Source organism: Uloborus diversus, chromosome 3 (genome assembly GCF_026930045.1).
Source record: "Uloborus diversus isolate 005 chromosome 3, Udiv.v.3.1, whole genome shotgun sequence".
Taxonomy (NCBI): Eukaryota; Metazoa; Arthropoda; class Arachnida; order Araneae; family Uloboridae; genus Uloborus; species Uloborus diversus.
In genome coordinates, this window is record NC_072733.1 from 101,160,598 (window position 1) to 101,183,736 (window position 23,139).

A 23,139-nucleotide genomic window follows, 5' to 3' on the forward strand; every position below is an offset into this window, starting at 1 on the left:
TTTATTTATTTTGCTTTATATATACGAAGGCATTTGATCACATTTCAACTTTCGAACATACTTTAGAAGTGTTCATGACTTTAGTTTGTCTGTTCGTGCACTAACTTTCTTATATTCACACTTGGATTGCTCAGTAATTAATATGTTGTTGACAACTGTTACTGCATGACCCGTATTGAAAATAAAGATGGGAGGTATTTTTATTCATCAATCATTTGCCGGAACAACCAGAAATATTTGGTAACATTAGATTAGAATCATGGAAAAATAAAAGCGTTTCATAAACGTTTAAAATTTTAATCGAGCGTAACATATCAATACTTATTATAAGATTCGATATTTGAGTATCCTTATGCATACAAGATAAATACTAATTTAAAAGCCCTTCTTTCCAATGTCAAGTTTTCCATCAGATTAAAAATAAAAGCGAGTAGATAACTACATTCGCTTCATGCAATAACGCATTAAGAAAGATACGTTAACCAACACGATAAGATATGAAACTCATGAGTCAAACACTGAGTGAGAAAGATTTCTTTTCACGAGGTTCCCCCCCCCCCCCCCCCCAAGTAGCATTGAATCTTGGCGCAATATTGTACTTGGTTGGCTGAATGTTGGTGTATGATTTACACCCAATATTGGCTGAAGCTCGTAGGGGATACATTTTAACAATATCGGCCAATATTGCTATTGCAATCTTGAGCCATTATTGCATGCCGATCTAATGCCAATATTGGCGTTACGTTGGCTAAATAGTGGCTCACAATATTGGCTGAAGCACGGAGGGGATACATTTTGACAATATCGGCCAATATTGCTATTGCAATCTTGAGCCATTATTGCATGCCGATCTAAGGCCAATATTGGCGTTACGTTGGCTAAATAGTGGCTCACAATATTGGCTGAAGCACGGAGGGGATACATTTTGACAATATTGGCCAATATTGCAATCACGCTCTTGAGCCATTATTGCATGCCGATTTTAAGCCAATATTGGTTAAATAGTGGCTTCCATTATTGTTATATACACTGCTGTCTACATAAAATGCGACATCAAGAAGGTGCAGTCAGAATGATACAAAACTTTACACTTTATGGCAACATTGATTACAAAATGAAAATAAAATGAACATTTATTACTGGAAAAATCCCGAATGAATGGAGGTTTAAGTACCCTGTTGAATCAACTCTAGCTTGAATGTACAACACTATACAGTTGAACATTGAGGTATACTAGTCTCATATGATGTAATAGGTCAATTCCTATCAGTTAAGTGTAAAGCACTACTAATTCAATCAAACTCATAGATTGTTCAATTTACCGCCAAGTCATTCCAGATATGCTCAATTTGTGACAAATCATGACATCATGCAGGTCAGAAAAGGTGATATTGTGGGAGAGGAACCCCCCCTCCCTGCTGTGTGTGACGGTGCATTGCCCTATTGAACACGAGTCTCAACACATGACAAAAATATACCATTAGGTTGTGATAGTGCAGCGAGTCAATGTTAGAGGTAATCCTGTTTCACACACAATATAGTACCCCTTAGCATCACTACAGCTGTCGATGTGGTGTGCTCCTAAAAAGCAGGCTTTATTAGGGTCGCATACACTTGGAGTAGGTTCGAGTTCAAATCGATTTGCTAGCAACCGAATGGTTCCTGATTGCTCTCATAGCAATGAATCCAGATCGAATTTGGCAAAAATAACATTTTTGTAAGGTTATGGAGAACACGTTGTGAACTACCAAATAATGCTTTTGCTTTTCAGCGGCATACCCCACCCACAGCTGGGATGCCTCTATGGGTTGCAATCATGTACAAAACATAGTCACTTCTAATATTGATCCACAGCACTACGACAGGTCACCCTGCGGTCCCCATGACACCAAACTGCGTTAATATCATTATTCAGTCACATGTGTTGACACTCATGGCGGGGCTCCCAGGAAGACACTGCTTGATCACACACAGCAAGGGTGCGAGGGGACTTCCTTTTCCACTTTCTATGTCCAGTGCGTCACCCTGCTTTGTCACAAATTGAGCATATCTGGGATCACTTGAGATGGTAAATTGCATAGGCTATGAGCTTGATGGAATTAGGTGCACATTTCTAGTACCTGTGTAGTAGGATATCCTACAAGACTGATATGCTTCAATGTTTGACTGTATTACCTCGTACATTCACGCAATAGGTAGCTCGACAGGAGACTTAAACCTCCATTCATTTGGGATTTTTCCAGTAATAAATGATCAATTTGTTCTCATTTTGTAATCACTTTCTGATAGTAAGGTTGCCATCACGTGTATAAAATTTCATTTCACTCTGACTACTATCCTTCTTGGTGTTGCATTTCGTGTGGCCAGCAGTGTAGCTAGCTGTTACAGTTTAACCAGGACTGAAATTGTTAGGATTCCAACAATTTCAACGAAAAGGAAGAAGGATTTAAAAGTCTCTTTCCTGGAAGCTTCGACCACGTAAACACTGAAGATGACTGCCGTAGATGCAGTTGAAACGTTTGTGGTAACAACACTCAGACCACAGCAGAACAGCCCAAAATCTCACAACATCATCAATTTAATTCATACTAAAAGTGCCTAGTTATTAAATGTTGGTCAGAAAAAAAGAGAATTTCTTATGACTGTGCACCAATTAATGTATATTTTATTTTTGAATCATATAACTGTAAAAGTAGCTAACAGAAGAAAAATGAAACAGTCAATGCTAACTCCATAAAAATTGATGAAAATGTAAAATGAAATATAATAAAAAGAAAACTTAATTTTAATTCTACATATTGTAATAATAACATAAGAAAATAAAGAGTGATTTGAGGAAGCATTTACTATTTTAAAGACTTTAATTTGTGCTAATTGAAAATATCGGATATTTCCAAATTCTGCTCAAAACTTACTAACATTGCTAAATATTAGTCACAAAAGTTCCTAAGCAGAATTCAGATTAGAGTTAATTCTCCCTCGACGAACAAATAGAAAATTTGTACACATTTGGTTTCATTGCAATTCTACGGTTGCACAGAAAGTAAATGTAATTGAAGTACAGTGCAAAAGTTGCTCAAAATCTTTGCTTGATTGTTAGGTGTCATTCAAATTAATAATAAACTTTTAAATTTGAAATAACTGATTAGTAAAGTTATTTTGCAATATTGAACAATTAATGGTAGGAATTTTTATTCCTATTTAAAAAAATTAAATATGAACATCATTTTTAAGTACCTTTTTCCCTGACCCGGATAGTTCAGAAATAGCAACTTAATTTTGCAAGAATTAACTCCTTCAGTAAAATGTTTGACCATGTTTATGTAAATAAAGTAAGTAGATCTTTAAAATTTCTTTATCAAATACTCCAGCATATGTCTAATATTTTCACATAAACAAAAAGTATTCAATAATGAACTAACAATTATTGTCAAAGAAAAATAATAAGATCTATTTCACAAAATTGGCATTCATTATAATAAATGTGGAAACCAGGGTTTAAGCTGGGTTCAAAAGTTCTTTAGCATAAAAGCTAAAATTGAAGGAAAAATGTTAGCAAAATGCTAAAATGTTACACATTCTCATATATTTATATATGCCTCAATGTGTTTCAATTCCAGTTGAAAATAAAATTCATATTTCATTTTGACTTGAAGAAATAAGTACAACAGCAATTTTTTTTAAAACATAAAATAAAAAAAGAAAACATGATTGGTGTTTAGAACGTTGCAGTCCCCTCCTCCTAATAAAGCAGTTATTGGGGGGACATAATGCTGGATAAGACTAATAGTTATTGAACTTAATTGTTGTTTAAGCATCTTAGGTAAGATTTAAAAAAGATCAAGTTGATTATTGCCATGCACGCTTCCTCTCTAGGATCATACATTTCTTCTTTATTTAAAAAACTAATTTATTTTTTTTTTTTGAGCAAAAAAGCGAAAATGCATTGCTTTATTTCCGCAATTCAGATAGTGTTTTCGCATTATGCGAAAAATGCGACCGTAGCGGAAACCCTGGTGGAAACAAACTACACTCAAACCTAGTTTTGTGTGGTGGATAGGGACCGCATAAAAAAAATCACTCAAAACTTCACTATTAGCTACAAAAAAATGCTTTCGTAACACAGTCTCACTTGAAAATAACCCAAAACTTACGAAACAACTGTAGGAATTTCTTCTTTAAACAAATTCAAGACACTTTTCACTTGAGTTCCCCGTACCTACCACTTTTTGTGGCTTAACCAGTTAGATGGGACCCTGAAGACAGCTCTGCTTTTGCAACTACTTTGAATCTCGCCAACCATTTAAATCCGCTTTTAAAATATATATCAGAGAACGATTCATCACTTAAAAATATTACCGAGCACTTGTTTTATAGACAAGTTAGTCAATAGAGTCAGAATTTGATTGAAATTTTCATGTACCACAAAGAAAAAGGATCCCACAGAAACAGGTTTGAGTGTACTGCAAATAAAGTTAAGTTTTTCTTTTTTAAAATGGATGTAATGTAGGTGACAATGAACAAAGAATAATCTGAAAATCATTTATTATTGATGCAAATGTAGGTTGCACTTATTGCAATGAAATAATGGACAAGCAGTTAGCTGTCTAGTACATATGTTTGAAAACTAAAACACATAAAAAAATACTTCCACTTACCATAAGGAAAGGAAAATTTAAAAAGTTGAAAATGATTATTAAACCCTTTGCATTTTGGCTTAACTTTTGACATCACTTTTTAGCTCTGTATTGCCTTAGTTTTTATAAAAAATAAAAACATTTATTTTTATTTATAAACAAATAAATATTCCAAACATAATGCAAAAGAACTTACGGCTTACTTTACATGTTTTTCCCCTCACCTTTAAATTTCCAAATTCTTTAACATTATTAAATTTTAATCTATTTGATATCACTTTTAATAGACGAAAGAGTATGAACACTTAATTTTTTTGTGCAAAAGAGATGATGTGGAACAATTTATAATTTGTTTTAAGGCTGAAAAGGAACATTCACTAGAACAGTTTGATACAGGCAACGGTATAAATAGAATTATTTGTAAAGCAAATGGACAATTCCACAGTGTTGGACCTAGAATTTGCACAACATTTATCAATAAAAGTTCAGATTTTCTAGATAAACAGAGCCATTTTTTTTTTTTTTTTGCTCAATACTTATGCATGTAGAAACAATTAAAAAACCTACGAAATTTCTAGAAAAAAGTTCTAACTTGAAATACGAAAAACGTCATGGTGTTGAACATACATTCAAGAGATTCTTGACATGTCACATCAAAAATAAGGGTTTGGCACAAAAAATTCAACACTGGTGTAAAATCATAGTTAATCAAAGCATCTTGGTTTTATTCGACTTTGGATACATTTCTTGTACTTTATCAGATAGGACTTCAATTATTTCCGTAACAATGGTTGACGCTAAATAGTTTACACGTCCTTTACTGCCATTTAATCGTACATGCTCAGCTGAAAATAGACCATGGAACTTAATTCTCATTCCGTAATGAGTCAAAAGTCTTATGATCATCAAAACGCAAGTCAGTGATGATAAATGAACTTGGTAGCATAAAACTAGTCCGTAAAACCTTCTTTCAGATTTTGCATTCGGACTTCTAAAAGTTTACTTGATTATTGTCAATAAAATTAGGTGTTATAGAGCATTGTGAAAAGGAATGCAGTTTTCCAGTAGAAATTTGAATTTTCGCGGAAAGTTTTTCTCATGATAGATTCTCACTTTTTCCCAGATTTTTTTTAAAGAGTTCCTGCCACATCCACAATGTGTAGAATCATGAAAATAAAACTCCTGGAATCTTCATCATATATTGATCCAGTGTTTTCAAAGTCAAATATCGATCCAGAGTTTACTCCAGTTTCAAATGTTAGTTCACAATTCTCAATGTTCGACGCAATTTAGAATGTCACTGTTCGATTATGATTTCGAGTTTTGAAAACACAATGTCGATCCAAAATTTTCACTGCTTCACATCGTTTCAGCAATTTCTTCAATGTTGGATATCTATCCAGAATTTTATTCAGCATTTAATATTTCTTCAAAAAAATTTTTGCCTTATTTCATTACTTTTATTTTGGAAGACAAAGTTCATCACTGCAAAGGAAAGCTTTCTCATTGAGTTGCTCCAATAACGCTTTTCTCTTTCGCTTTTTGAAATTTTAGAGTGGATTAGACATAGTTAAAAAAATTCACTGATGAGAATGATAAAATATCATTTAAGAAATGTAGGCAACAATAAAATTTTAAGGAAAGTATCTCCGATATTCGGACAAAAGCATTTACCATGTGCAGCGGCGAGGAAGAGCAACAAAACACAAAATGTGCAGACAAAGTAGAAGTTTCTTTTTCGCCGGTTTTTAAAAAAATACAAATGCGTTTAAAGTGAACTCAAATAGCTCCATTTTTTGAGGACTCTCTCTACGTTCAAAATTTGTTTTAGCATTCTAAAACAGTTTGTGGAGCTTCAGGTAATCAGGCTCAGTGTTTAATTGCTCACTTAGGAAAATGAATCATTTTTCAGATTTGTTTCAAAATCGGTTGAACATCAAAGAGCCATCTTCCGCCCAATATTGGCTTTCCAGAATTCAACCAATTTCTCGCCAATATTGTCTCACAGCCTAAATACAATAATGGTTGAGTAATGTTTAGCCAATATTGGGACAAGATTGTCTGCCAATCTAAGTACAATATTGCGTATGCAATGGGAAGCCAATATTGGCTGAACATTGCAAAAATCGTGCCAATATTGGCCAAGATAATGCCAACGTGAACAATCTCACGCCAATATTGAGCCAAGATAAAATGCTACTTGGGCCCCCCGCCTTCGCTGCTCTGTTCGTTTCCTCAACGTAGTTATTTCATTGCGAAGAAATAGACTTTGGTATATAGGCTGCTTACGTCGATGCATTTTTATTCCGAAATTAGCTATTCAATTATCAGCTGATTTAAACATTTTTATTTTTAATGTTGTTGTTGTTCAAGATAGTAACTGATAGATAGTTTTAGGTAACAGTTTTGCAGGATATAAATAGCAAGATATTAAATATTTAATAAGGTAAACGGAACAATAAGCAGTTGTCAACATACTTTAAACACTTTAAATATGTTCGAAAGCTCTAAATGCTACAATATGATCAAATGCCTTTACTTACGCGAGATTTCGAAGATTAATCCACGTTGCAACTTCCTTCGTTCGCCATTCAAACTGAAGTTGTCGTTGGACGATAAGTCAGAGCGCATGCGCAACGAGTCGCTCTCCTATTGAATGGTCTTTTAGCACTTTTGTTAACGTCGTTCACCCACTGACGAACCAAAAGCAGCTTGACGACACTTCCTAGCCTCTGTTGCACCCTGAGGCACTGTTTCTTCACCCTAGGGTGAAACTCTTTACCCCTGTGGCACTCCTGGTTTTAACAGTGTATGCTGTAAAAGTTTTAGTTTCTTACTCAAATTTTAAGAGGGTGCTCAACATTAGTCGTACCATTGAAAATGTCACAAATTTGGAAACATTTAATTTCCCCAGCTGTGTTTTTGTAAATATTTTTTTTTTTTTGCAATGTATATGCATATTACTTTTGTATATATAATATGTAGCATTGTTATTTCAGTTCACTGTAATTTTTAACGCCCCTCCCCATACTTAGGAAGATGTTTGGGGGAGGGAGTTGAGCACTCTCTTTCAGTTGAAAAAAGAAGTCAAAATTCTTCCGGTATATTACTATCCACAAGTCTAAAAATATTGAGGGGTGTCCTGTTATCTATTAGAAACTTTTTTTTACATGTATTTTTGAACCACCCTAGTTAAGCTATTTACTTATTCACTAAAAAATAAACATACAATCCTCCTCAACTTACAGTAAGTCAAAACAGTGAGAAAAAAATATGCATGAGTTTTATAAGATAAGAATTCTAAAAAACAGTCTTCTTTTCATTCCTTGATGAGTTTTATTAAAATATTTAAAATACAAGAAGCATATGGTTTCCTTTTTTTTTCTTCGTGCATTTTATTTAAGGTGTTATTTTTCCAAAAAAAAAAGGGGGGGGGGGAATAATTTAATGTTCTACGCTATTTTTATTCTTTCTCTGTTTATGTACTTCCATATTATTTCCTTTTTCTTTCTTAGAAAAAAGAAAGGTGTAATTTATTTTGATTGTTAAAAAATTTCTGGGAAATACACCCATATGGATATGGGACTTTATATTGTAGCAAGATTTTATCAAGCTCAGATATGTAATTATTTTTTACTGATTTCTGAATTCTTTCTGACAAACTTAGATTTTATGAATTTTTAACAATATATAGGAAAAGGATTAACTAATTTAACATCTAACTTGAGCATTTTAACTTGTTAGCATCAAATACTATATTTAAATAAATTTAAATTTCAAAAATTCTATTTAAATCAGAAAAATCCAATTTAAATTAAAAAAATCCGAGTTTTTATATATATATATATACATTTAAAAATCCTGATTTTTATCAACCCTGTTATGAAGTAAGATCCAACAATTTAAACACTATTTTATAATTTGTTTAGTAAAATATGTAGAGTTTTTTGTTGTTCTTGAGTACTGATTAAAAATTTCCCAATTTATCTGTTGAAAATCGCATTATTCTGTCAGTGCATTATGTTTTCATACATCATTCATTAAAACTTTTTATACAGTTTAACCTCAAATTATTTGACAAAAATTTCCAGCATTCCATCGTCATTTCCATTTAAAATTGCATTTGAGGAAAAATATCAGCAATTTCACGCTAAAAAACATTTATCGCCGCTTGAATTTCATTACGTTTCATAACGAAACTACCGTTCTTGCCACTCTAATCTCTCTCAAACCGGTCCCCGTGCTTGATCACGGCGGCCAATGGAAGCAGTATACGAGTCGTTCCTCTACCCTATTATAGAACTCTTTCGTACAAACAAGAACGTTTTCGCAGCAGTCAACGGTTGTGATAGTTGAAAATAAATGCGAAATACAAAATACAACCTCGCTTTCTTTTACGCATTTTCTGTTTTTTCGTGAGAAATTTGGTTAGTAGAACTATTAGTAAATAATTATCTTTGTAATCAGTGCTTCCTACCGGAGATGGGAAAGTTGAAATGTATGTTTGTATTATTGAATAAAAATCCGTTTTCTTCCATCATAATATATTTGTTCTTTTTTTTAAACGAAACGTTTTAGAGAGAATCTGCATTTTCAACGGTACAAGTATCTGTAACATCAACAAATTTTTACCATCAAATTTGGTCCTTTGTAACATCAATCACTGTATATTCATTATATTTTAAAGTGGTGAAATTGAGATAAATTATGTTTGGTAAAATTATATAAACAAATCAAGTTTCAATTTACATGACTTTGGTAGAATTCCACTTTTAAAATTTTTGGACCCATAACAATATCGTCACTTTTCTACAGATATTCACTAACACCGAAAACTCGACTTGCAGCGAGGTACAGACAGACATTTATTTATTTATATTGGGCTTTTGAATTGAATTTTTCAGTGAATCCAATTGTGAATCCAAATGGATTCGTATTCACAGATGTAAATCAGAAATGATTTGGATTCATAGGTCTGAATCTGAATATCTTCGGATTCGGATTCATAGGTATGAATCCAAATTTCGTATTCGGATTCACACTTGTGAATACGAATGTATTCGTATTCGGATAAACACGTTAAGGTACTGTGAATCAAATTCGGATTCGGATTTACGAATACGAATCTGCCAATCTCTGCTTAGGGGAAGGAGTTCGGGGGGGGGGGGTCTCTCTTCCCGAAAATTTCTCCATGCTGAAGTATTAAAAAGCTATTTTGGCTATTTTTGAGTGAGTTAAGAGTTAGGGAATTCAGGGGTTTTTCTCGAAACATTTTCGAAATCGGAGTCTTAAAGCTTTGGGTTGTCTTTGGCGATGTGTGGAGGGGAATTGCTCTCTCAATAGAAAATTAAATTTTAAACAAAAACTTACAGTGCGTTTAGTAAACAATGAGAGGGGGAGAGGGGTATTCCGCACCCCAGCCCGAAATAGTTTCGTTTCTGAAATTTTAAGAGCTTTGTTTTGATCTATCTTTGGATGACTTAAGGGGGAAGGGTGTAGGAAGGTTCTTTCAAAAAGTTTCCAAAATTAAAGTATTAAAACTTTTAGGCTGTCATAAGTCATGTTTATAGGTAAGAGGGGTACTATTCCTACAAAACAGTTTAGAAACTGAAGTCTTAAAAATTGAAATTTAGGACATTTGTGGTGAATTCGGGGGAAGGGTTTCGGGAGTTCTCTTCCGAAAATGTTTTGATACTGAAAATATAAAGTGCCACTTTAGGCTATATTTGAGTGCCTTAAGAGGGATGTGATTCGGGAACCCATGCTACCTTATATAGACATTCCGATCAGAACTGATTTATGTTGCAAAAGTGAAAACCTTATGTTCTAAGCGATTTTATTGCTACAATAAAAATGTTTACGATCGGCAAAAACTAATGGTGGGGCGCTGCAAACGCTTTTACCAAGATTCCAAAACTGGCATTGTTAAAATCTACAACATTTATGCACATAAATTTTTCCTTAAGACTGCATGTGGGGGGGGGGACTGAAAATATTTTCCGTCTTGAACACATCACCAAACTTGCACCCATGATGAACATCATAGGTGAAAAAATTTTTGCGATACGATAAGTAGTTTTTTTTAAATTAATTTTTAAAGTTCAAGCCCTTGTGACGTCAAATGGCATAGGAAGTGACGTCATGCGCTCTTCCGATAGGAGAGAACCGCCACCGAACTGGTTCCCATGTCATGGGAGAAACCAAAGAACGTGCATTCAACTTCGAAGACGAAACGTAAAAGGCTTATCTCCTCGCATTTAACTCCTCGCGTTTCTGGAACATTAAACCTCTCATCCTCTTGTAAATATTCGAATATCATCATTGATATTACTTGAGGAAGATTTAGATTGTGCTTTAACGAATCCGACCTCCATAGTGTGTTCAAAAGGTTTATTGAATTTCTAAAAAATAAAAATATCAGCGCGCTCAAAATGTCCCTAGCGAAAACAAGGGATCTTCGGCGGAAGGCTGCCCATTCGCGCCCTGTGATGTAGGCTCGTGACGTTTCAGAAGAGCTCACTTTTGCGCGTGGATTTTTAAAAATTCATTTAAAATCAAGCACCGTGTTTTAAAATTCGGCGATGGTGAATTTTTTAGTTTTGAGGGTCAATTAACAATATCCAATAGCCAAAATATGAACATTTAATACATTGCAACTTCCCTATTACCTTTATGCTGAGAAGCACCTGGAGAAAACCAGCGTACAGAACAGATGTATATTTCTGTATATTTGCTTTAATTATAATGGTTTTCTCCAGATAATTCTACTGATAATCTATTCGCTCAGCCAATCAAACATTAATTTCAGGCATGGTGGTTTAAGGGTATATGCTGGAGATAGTAATAATTTTAACCAACTCTCGTATAGTGAAAGAGTCGCAACACTTTCAACTTACAACACTTATTTTCACCTTGCACAAATTGATCAGTGCATTGAAAAGCCACAAATGGCGTTGTTGACCTGTGACCAAAATCATTAGTTGCATATTCCAGGCCTTGACAGAGAAAAAAATCTTCCCACTATGCATCTTAAATGCTTTCTCTACTAGTAATACTTTTGCATGGATGTTTTGTGATTGGTGCTTCTGCTATTGTACAACCCTGTGAGTTATGCAAAGTAAGTTGAAAATTCTCTAGTTTGCTAACATTAGGGTGACAACTCGAGGGATGCTTAAGCATCCCCCAAAAGGTTTGTAGGGTTGTGGGGCACCCCTACTGCCAGCAAGCAGAATTCAAGAGGAGAGAGAATAAAGAAAAAAATTATTTCCAGAATAAAGGTTAAAATTTATTTCTTAAGTAAGGATGACCTCCAGACTAAAGATCTGTGGTGACAAAAAGTGTGCCTGCATTTATTTTTACTGTTTTTTTCCCCCCCGTTTTAATGGTATTAATGACAAAGATAATTTTCATGAAATTTACTTTCACTTTTTCATAAATCAAATTTTTTTTTTATTTATTTATACACTATATTTGTACCTTACATAATTTTTCTGCATGTGTGAAAAGGTTCAAACCTCACTTGGTCACTTCATTTAATGAAAACTTAAAACACTTATTTTTAAATACAATCCTTGAATATCCAAGAAATGTTTGATCTCATTTACTGCATTACTTCTTCACTTGTAAGTTTCTGAATTATTTGACCGCTGTAATTCATTACTCTTTTGCGAACAAGATAATTTTAAGCAAGACAGAAAGACAAGACATCTTTCGAAACCATCAAAAGAAAAAAAATCTTTCAACATTTTTTTTATTTTAAAACTTTCTTTCTACAGTTGAATTAAGCAGTTTTTGCTGTTATTTTACATTATTTCCATCCATGGGGAGGATGAAAGAATTATAATAAAGTAAAAAATAAAAGACGTGTGGATCCACCAAGCAACATGCAGGTGTTTGTTTTTTATTATAGAGTGTGATATGCATTCTGTAATAGAAAAATACAAGTACAAATACAAAAATGACGACCAGCAACAGGCTCTGGGTCCAGCTAGACTGGTCCTAGTCAATTTACAATCCCAAGTGAAGATCAATGGCTCTCTTAAAATTATCTACTCCCTTGCTCATTACCACCTCTTCCGGTAAACTGTTCTAAGGTTCCACTACCCTGCTAAAATAATAATTTTTCCTAACATCCATGTTAGCCTGAGATTTAAATAGCTTAAAACAATGACCCCTTGTCCTGTTTTCAGTGCTAAACTTCAGCCCCTTAACATCTTTCATTTTAATAAATTTAAACAACTGAATCATGTCCCCTCGGTCTCTTCTTTGCTCAAGACTATACATTTTTAGCCTTCTAAGCCTGGAATCGTAGTCTAAATGAGAAAGTTCATTTATTAGCATTGTAGCTCGCCTTTGAACCCTTTCCAATGCATTAATGTCTTTCTTAAGATAAGGAGACCAAAACTGAACAGCATACTCCAAATGAGGTCTTACCAAACTTCTATATAAGGGCAGAAGAACTTCTTTAGATTTGTTTGAAATAGATCTATTGATAAACCCAAGCATCTTATTGGCCTTGTAACTAGCAGCACTGCATTGTTGGCTAAACTTTAAATCCTGACTTATTAAGACCCCCAGATCAGTAACTTTGTCTGCCTGACTAATGACTGAACCTTGCAAATAATAACTTGTACGCTTATTTCCATGCCCTAAATGTAGCACTTGACATTTCCCAACATTAACAGCCATACCCCATTTATCAGCCCACTCCGTAATATGATCTAGATCCTCTTGCAGCTGTTTTGCTTGTCTTCATTTTCTACAGTCCCCATAACTTTGACATCATCAGCAAAACAATTCATGTTCCCAGAAATATTTTTGTGAATATCGTTCATAAAAACAATGAACAAAACAGGCCCTAACACTGATCCTTGAGGAACCCCACTTAAAACCTCACTCCAATTAGAATAATTTCCCCTTACAACTACCCTTTGTTTCCTTCCGGTCAGCCAGTTTTTTACCCAAATGAAAGTTTTCCCTCCTATTCCAATATCAGCTAATTTGCTAAGTAGAGCAACATGCGGTACCTTATCGAAAGCTTTTTGAAAATCAATGTAAACAACATCTACAGGCTTCTTATTGTCTAAAACCATGGTAACTTTGTCATAGAAATGTAATGAATTAGTTGCACAAGATTTACCTTTCCTGAAACCGTACTGAAAACTAGTCAATAGATTATTAGTCTCTAGAAAATTTACTATCTTAATTTTTATCAATGTTTCAAAAATTTTGCAAACCACCGAAGTTAGACTCACAGGTCTATAATTTCCCGCACTCCCTTTAGACCCTTTCTTGAAGAGCGGTGTAATGTTAGCTAGCTTCCAGTCCTCTGGCACTGTCCCTGAGTTATAAGAAGCATTGAAAATATTTACGATTACATCTGCTAATTTCTCCGCACATTCTACTAGAACAATCACAGAAAACTAGATCCAAAATCACGTCCTGTCGAGTACCCTGAGTTACAATTTGATCTAAAAAACAGTCACCAATTATTTTCAAAAATTCTTCTTCTCTGCTATTACTATGGTAAAAATTATTCCAATCAATTCCTGGAAAATTAAAATCTCCCATTATAATGACTGACCCCTTGCTTGAAATGTCACTAATAATACTAAACAACTGTTCATCTTGACCCTGGCTTAAGTTTGGTGGCCTATAAATGTTCCCTAAACGTAGTTTATTGCCCTTATTGTTCATCAACTCCAGCCAAATCATATCAATCTCATTAGGTTTATCATTAATTACCAATTCATCGCAAGTTAAAGTGTCTCTGACATAAAATAAAACCCCACCACCTCTTTTACCTACTCTATCTTGTCTAAACAAATTGTACCCAGCAATAGATAATAAATGATCATCACTTTCGGTAGCCCATGTCTCGGTAACTCCAATAATATCCAACCTCTCGTCTATTGTTATGCTTTTCAATTCTTCCATCTTGTTCCTAATACTACGAGCATTTGTATAAAAAACCTTAAGTAACCCCATCTCACCTTTATTTAATGCTGCGTGATTATTTGAATCCCAACTGTTAAAACCTTTTCTCTTACTAACCACCATATTTCCGTTTCTACTAAAATCCCAATAGTTAGTACCCATTCGAATTCTACTCCTTAAAGCGTGCCCCCCATTCCAACTTAGTTTTTTGATTCTGAATCCTCTAAAACCAAACCACTAACCATTTTGACCCCCGTAGAGCTCAGATGCAGGCCATCCCTAGCAATCCAATCGCGTTTACATTTACTCCACACATCAATAAACCTGATACTACGCTAAAAAGAACACATTACGAAAATTCAAACGTGCAATTGGTCATTCAAGTTAGTTCTTTATGAACCTATTGATTCTTTTGTGCAAATGGAAAACAAATTTAATTTGCTTTTTCACCCTGAAAAAAATATTAATCTTTGTTCATAATTTGTTTAAGAATTTTAATTTTCTGTCTTAGTTTCAAAATATCAGTACAAATATAAATGCAAATGTGACAACCAGCAACTGGCTCTGGGCTCAGCTAGGCTGTTCCTAGTTAGTTTATTAGTCCCCAATGAAGAGCAATGGGCCTCTTTAAGCTATCTACCCCCTTGCCCGATAATGCCCCTTTCGGTAAGCTGTTCCAAGTGCTTACAACCCTACTAAAGTAGCAATTTTTCTAATTTCCAGGTTAGCCTGAGATTTGAATACCTTAAAACAATGAACCCTCATCCTGCTTTCCATGCAAAATTTTAACCCATTAACATATTTCATTTTGGTAAATTGCAAATTTGTATATTGGTCTACGTATCTTTTTAATATTCAGTCAAGCATTACAAAAAGATCAAATTACTCGACTATTATCATTAAGTTTTTTTCTATTCTAGAGATGTTTTTGTGGTTTTGAAATAGTTATGCATGTTTATTTTTTGTAGCACAAGGAAATTCGAAGGTAACTTCGGAAAGTCGGAAAGAATCTGATCCAATTCACCTGAGTAGTCAGTTGAGACTTGATGTATTATGGAATGCTCTTAGTGACTGTTTATCAGAATTAGCTGAAACTCCTGATCATCATGCAGTCTTGGTCCTACAACCTGCAGTTGAAGCATTTTTCTTGGTGCATGCTTCATCTGAAAAAGAAAACAAGAAGTATGTTCTTTATATTTTACTTTGGCTTTTGACTAAACCAAAAGTTTTTGTGATATCATCTATTTTTGATAAAATTACAAGATTATATCAACTTCATGAATGCTTCTCGATTTGATCTGTTCCTTATCAAATAATGTAGCGTTACAAATTTAAGTGCTATTTTGTGTATAGGGTGTTTTTTCTCCCGCAAATAAAATATGTTATTAATTTAAAAGAAATACTTTTATATTTGCTTCAAAATAAATAATCATGCATTGAGTTCCTCAGTAAATAAGCTAAACTAATCAGAACCCTCTAAGTATTTTAAGTTTTTTTCTTCTGACAGCTCATTACTCTGACCTATTGTTAGCTCACTTCTGTAGTTACAGGGAGAAAATATTTTTACATCAAGTGAATGACATTGATTTTTATCAATATTCAGGAAAGATGGCCCACAAGATTCCTCAGAAAGTGAAATGGCTCATCTTCAGGATGCTCCACCAATGTCACCTCTCAATGTTACTGGAGCACTGGAACAAAGCATGAATACTTCAGAAATTTTGTCAGCATCAACTGCAGTAAAAGTGTCAAGTGATAAAAAGAAGTTTTTGAAATTTGCAGGTAAATCTATTACCTGTGTTGTCTATGTTTTCTAAATCCATTCTCAAATCATATGCAGCATTGAATTTTAATTCATCGGTATTAAATTTTTTCTAGTAATAGGCAATACAACAAGCCTTCTTTTCACAACAATGTAATCTTCCTCTTGATTAGCCTTTTCCTATGATAAATCACCTTAAGATTTTTGATGGGGTATCAGTGTTTTTTAAACTGTGTGACCTCCTTTCTTAGCGAATAATTGCAAGTGGGGTATCCCAACTGATACCAATTAAAATTTTCAATACACACACACAAAACAATTTTGTTTATTAAAAGTGTCATCTTTATGGCAGTACAGCATTCGGGTTTTGAGTGCCAGGGCTGCCTCTGGCAACTATTTTAACTGAAATGTAGATTAAACTATTATTTTACAGTTAATCATAAAAGAAAACTGCGACTACTTTGTGGTGACTAACTTGAATAAAAATTCGCTTATAAATCCCCAACTATCCGGGGGAAAATAAAAAAACCTAAAAGGTTTTGTCATTTTTGAAAAATGATTATCTTAAAAAAATGGAAAATGAAATGTTAGATACATATTTATAATCATAAAGTTTTAGTACAATTTTTTTTTTTTTTATAACTCTTTTTGTACTGGGTTCGTTTTTGTGATCACAATTTTTCTCAAGAGTTTGTTTTCACGACTACAGTTTTTGCTAACCTTTCATTGCTTGCATGTTTTTTAATTTCTTCTAGCCTAGTTACACTTAATATTAAAAATTTAGCACTGATTTCCACGTAATCGGGAAATATCACCATTCTGTCGTTTGTAGAACTTTTTGTGCTCTTTTACTTTAGTTTTAAATTAACGGTGAGACAATAACGAACTAAGCAGTAAGTTATCACCCTTACGCCAGGGTTAAGGCAGAACTAATTACAGTATATCGACAGACCTGTCATGTCATCCAGAGATGCAGGGCTGGGTTTAGGGGAGGGGAGGCGGGGATACGGCCCCGGGCCTCCACAACAAAGGGGCCCCCCACAATAAAATTTTTACAAAATATCCAAACTTTCACAGGTCGAAAACATCGGATATATACATATATATAAAAATATTCAGGTATATATCAAAGTATGGGATATTTTTGAAAATATGATCTTTTCGAACCCTGATTAGGGGCCTCCACTCCTTCATTGCCCCGGTGCCTCCACACTTCCAAATCTGGGCCTGCAGAGATGGCTGTTTTGTCCTTGTTATGTAACCTATTTTTTTAATTTCTTGAATAGCTTAACACTAGAGAGACTGAAATGTGATGTATACCTAGAAGGGATGAAGGGGTCGGTGTGACCCCTGCTCATTTTTGCAATGAATTATTTTTAAAATTCTTCCTGAGTGAGTCCACATGCCCAATGCACCTTTTTTTATGACTAAATAAAAATTTAGTACTTAATTATTTTCAGTTTTTCTGTCTTTACTCGCCAACAAGTAGAATTAGTTTATCTTTCCAAGGGAATATTGGCTACCGTGTGGCTGCTAAGCAATTGGTACAGTTTGTAGCATTTGGATATCTAAACGACTGCATAAAGTGGAAGTTACAGCTTAAACTAGAGTGAATAGCATTTGTTTTATGCTACAACGATTACGAGAAAAGGAATTCTTTATTATTATTATTTTTTGTATAATAGCTTAGGGGCCACTGTGGCCCCTTCCGTCTTTCTAGGTATAAGTATCAATATTTACAGTACTATGAGGCAAATGATTAAATGATTAAACAAGCATTCAAGTATGTCATATAATGAAAAGTCAGAAAGTTCCATTCTGCTCAGTTAGATATTATTCGAGTTATTGAACAACAAAGGACACAGGGGACCACTCAGGCCCCTCGTTCTTTCTAGTGTTAAAACATGCTTCTTTGTTTTATATAATGAAGTACTACATTGGCAATTTAAGGCTCTTCCAGGACCCCTAGTTGCAGGTGCTTTAACCACTTCTAAAAAATTCACAACTGCAAAATTTTCTTTCTTTTAAACAGGGTTTGAAAAAGATCTACTTGCTGCTTGCTCAAAATATTTTATTTTATCAGCTAATTTGTTTTAAGGCCTTCCTAAAAAGGAAAAGATGGTCTGTATTTAAAAATTTTTTGTCTTGAACATATGCGATACACTTTTTAAATTAATGCAATTAATGTGAAACCACTTTTAAGCTTATAGTCTACCATGACAGTTTGGCATGCTTTATTTAATAGTATGGTCCTGCTTACCCACCATATAGCCTAGATATGTCCATTTATTGAAGTATCATTGCAATTTCATGATATAATTGCTACTCACAAAGAGTTTTGGAAGATTATTTTAGAAACTATTTTCTACACCTGGTGACTTCTTTGGAGACTTTTATATAAGAGACTGCTAAAAAAACTATTATCAGTATTGTAACTAAGTGGCAGCCCTGCTTGCACAGAGAAATCCAATGTCTTTTCAGTGACACAATGATTCAAAAAAATTGCGCTCAAAAGGAAGTCCACCAATGGCATTAATATTTCACTTAAGTTGTATGTTTTATTTTAAACATCTATTTTTCTGCAATTTTATAAGAGTTGTGAAGCGTAGTAAAATTATGAATCTTACATATTAAAAAGCGAGTGTATGAATTTGTGTATGCATGTTGGGCAATTTTCATTTTTCTACAACTTTAACTAGTGGAGATATTTATCAAAAAGTTCATTTTCCACGATTTTTCTACCACTGAAAGAAGAGCACTTTGATGCTGCCAAATTCAATCTGTGGTACTTCTTTTCCCGAGGCTCCTGTCAGAGTCTCTTTCCTGTGGTTTATAATTCCTCTCTCTTTTTCTGCTTAAAGCAGAATTTATTGTATGATTTCAGTTAATGGTTGAGTTACAATGTGCAGGGTGAGGCTAAAGTGCACACCACAGGTGGCAAGAGGGGGTCAAAGCCCCCAAAGTAAACCATGAAAGGAAATGCATTCTAAACTGGTTGCACGATCGGCCATAAGCGGCTGGTACTCATATGAATGAATATATTTTGTTGCATAAGAAAATTATTTTAAATAACATATTGTTTGTTTAATCTGGATAAAATTAACTTCACAGTAGCATTTGAAAATGGATTTTTATGAAAGCTGAACAGGAGCATAAAATTTCATATAAAAAGTTAGGTTTTGAAACCGCTGCCTTATATAAAATTTAAAATGTTAAAAAATAATAGTGTTACTGTAAAGACAAAAAAAAAAAAAAAATCCTATGCATTAAATAGTCTGCTTTAATAGAAAATTAATTCATTGTTTTCGAAGAAAATAAAAATGTTGAAAAAAAAAGTTGCAAAATTGGTTACTAGCAGTTTATAGTTATTGAATAAAGATTGTGAGAAGCATAAGGTGCACAAATGAGGCAGTGAGAAGCCAAGAGATGTATGTAGACATTTTCAAGTTTTATTCTGGTTTATAGTTCAGGTCTTAAGTAGGCTTTCATTGAAAAGTTTTTTGAAATCATTCCATATAGCAGCACCTACCATTGCTACTCTATCTCTTGCCTCCAAGACAAAGGAGGAGAGATTCATCTACCATTTTTTCTGATTATCGTCAAATTTTTAATTTTGGCACTTATATCCCTTTGCTTCTCACTGCCTCAAAAGTGTTACTTAAACATTTGTCACCAATTTATTTTTTGAAATGCATCAAATGAATTGCTTGATCAAATGAAATTTATCACTGTTGTTTTCATGCAAGATGAGCTGCAACTTTTGTTTTAAATAAAAAAGAAAATATGTTCACCTCAAACAGTATGATTGTTTGTTTTTGTAATTAAACAGTTCAGTTGTAAAAGTTAAATTATGTTAATACTAGACTCTGATAACTATTGACTTGTTTCTTACAAAACTTTTCATTGTAACATTTGTTGCTTAAACATAAAGCTATATCTACATGTATTTTAAGTGAAACTAATTATTCATTAATTATGCTGTTTGTGAGAAAACAATTAAATCTTTTGTGCGCTGCTTTTTCTTTCAGAAACCCATCGGACAGTACTTAATCAAATATTAAGACAGTCGACTACTCCTTTAGCAGATGGTCCATTCTCAGTGTTGGTAGATCATACTAGAGTATTGGATTTTGATGTTAAACGTCGCTACTTCCGACAAGAACTTGACAGAATGGATGAAGGTTCTAGAAGAGAAGATTTAGCTGTTCATGTGCGTAGGGAACACGTTTTTGAAGATTCTTTTAGAGAATTACATCGAAGAACTCCTGAAGATTGGAAGAATAGGTTTTATATAGTGTTTGAAGGTATATTCTTATCTACAAGTTTTAAACTTTTATGCAACATGATTTAACTATACTTATAGAAAATAGCCTGATGTTAGTCTCAAACAGCAAAAAAAGAGAATTGTTTTGCTAGAACTGAGTTTATTAGTTTGAGGTGTTAGAAGAGAAAATTATTGAAAACAATTTTAAAAAGTAATAATTTAATCAATACAAATAATCAGCTTAATTAGAAATTTGGTTCTGTAACATCTTTAAAACTCAAACTTTGGTCATTTTAGTGAACTTATCGGAAGGCATTTTTCCTAGCTGAAGTATTAAAAACTTTTATGCTATTTATATGTGACTTAGGAGGCAAGATTGGTTCCCTCTCCCCCCTCCTCTAATTTTTTCCAAAATAGAAGGCTTAACATACCAATTTTAAGCTATTTTTGTGAAATTAGTAGAAGGAGCTGGAGGGAGCTCTAGAAAAGTCTTAGGAACTCTAGTAGAAGAACCCTATTTGAATTTTTTTTTAGGGTGACTTAAGAGTGATGGGATTTAGAGACTCTTTGTTCAAACTGAAGTCTTTACCTGTCCTTGCTGATGTAAAGGGAGGGTTTTACATGGGGAAAAAAAATTCTAAAACTAGTCGTAAATGCCAATTAATGCTATGGTTAAGGAACTTGAAATGAAAGGAAGTTGGGCTCAACCAAACCAAGCACTGAGGCCAGAGATCTATTCTGCCTTTTGCACGTAAACGGCAGTATCTGCAGAAATGAATTCTCAAGATATTTGAAGAAAAGTGTGTTAGATTCAATAATAGCAATACAAAAATATTAGAATTAACCCCTTTTTTCATGCCTTTTATTCCAAGGGAAACCAAATAAGCAATCTTGTACAATAAAGCAAACCCAAAACAGGTGTTCAAAATGCACAAAATTTGCAGTTACTGCCCTTTACCTGCCGCTGCAGTATTGTACTAGAATCTAGTGAACTTAGTTGAAAACACTTGGAAGTCTTCCACTGAAAAATTTTCAGTTAGGGTATTATAAACTAATTTAGGCTTATGAGCTGTAGGTTGCTGCTCTAAGCCGAGGCTTAAGCTGAACTACAAGCAAGTCTTGGCTTAATTGAAAGGACATCTACATCCAGCTCATTTATCAATTTTCCAGATAGATGAGCCCAAAATACGGGCACGACTGGAATTTGAATGTTGTAACCAGGCTGTCGATACTTGCTTGTATTTTAAGCTATTTTTGGTTGAGATAAAAGGAAGTAGAATTGAGTGCTCTCCCTTGTAAGTTTTATGGAAATCAAATCTTTCCGGGTAAATTTCAAGCTACCTTTTGTGAGCTTAATGGAAAGGTAAAAATTAGGGTTCGGGATAATATCCATAAAACGTTTTTTGAAGCTAAAGCCTACAAAGCCCAATTTAAAGCTATCTTTTGTGAAGTTAGTAGATGACGTAGGGTTGGGGGAGAGGGGTGACCCTCGAAAGATTTTTGAAACTGCAGGCTTTAAACTGTAAGGCTGTTTAGTGCTTACCTTTCCCAAGGCTCTTCCTAGAAAAATTTCTGAAACTAGTGCCTTAAAAATGCAAGTTTAGATCATCTTATATAAACTTAGAGGAAGGGAGATAGAAGTTCTCTTCTGAAAAGTTTAGGTAGCTGAAGTAGTAAAAACTGTTATAAGATACTGAGGTTATTAGGCAGCTGAAGAGGGAAGTGATTCAGTCCTTCTTATCCGTTTATTTTTCTAAAATTGTAGTCTTGTCACACCAGTTTTTTTTTTTTTTTTTTTTTTGTGAAGATTATTTGAAGGGACAATAGTCTGAGATCCTATTAGGCCTCCCTACTCTCATCAAGTTTCCAAAAATTGTTATGATTGATGGAAGAGTAAAAATTGTAATAAAACATGAAAGTAGGAATCTCTACATCTTTCAAGTAAACTAATCAAGGTTGTCGGGAGCTAAAAGGTTCCCAAAAATGAGTAATTTACACTCATTGAGTTTCCAATAATTGTTATAATAAATGAAGAGTAAAAGTTGTAAATGAGATGCTAAAGTTAGGTTGTCTACTTTTTCCCAGTTCCTAATAAGGGTTGTCATAGGGACTAAAAATCAGTAATTTACCTTCATACAGTTTCCAAAACTTGTTGTTATAAAAGAAGGTTGCCTGCATTTTTCTGGTCCCTGATCACAGTTTCCAGGGGTTGAAAAGTACCCAATAGGGCCATTTCCATGGACACTTTTGACCCAAAAAAAAACCTGCTTTTCACCGCATTCTGATTATAAGCGGGGTTTTTGTGGAATCTTTCTACTCCTGCATGCTTCTGGAGTGAAAGCAGGTGAAAGCTAAGTTTTTACCCAGAATGCATTAAGCGAAACAAGTTAGTCTACTAGCCGTTAAGGATGCTGGGTAAAAACCGCTTTCTACGAAAACCTCTTTTTACATGGAAACGGGGAATTTTTCAATCGGTTTTTTGCGGAGCTAGAGCGGGGATTTACTGGGTCGAAAAGTGTGTTGTGAATGTGGCTAGTGAT

General features: G+C 34.0%; 1 protein-coding gene across 1 annotated transcript in view; it reads left to right on the top strand.

Moving 5' to 3' along the window:
- Positions 1–23,139, top strand: part of LOC129218399 (E3 ubiquitin-protein ligase HUWE1-like) — a 736,974-nt gene that overhangs the window by 681,096 nt on the left and 32,739 nt on the right. Inside the window, exons 80-82 of the mRNA XM_054852650.1 lie at positions 15,542–15,755; positions 16,177–16,355; positions 20,364–20,639. Of these exons, the coding sequence (XP_054708625.1) occupies positions 15,542–15,755; positions 16,177–16,355; positions 20,364–20,639 (669 nt within the window). The remainder of the gene's footprint in view (positions 1–15,541; positions 15,756–16,176; positions 16,356–20,363; positions 20,640–23,139) is intronic.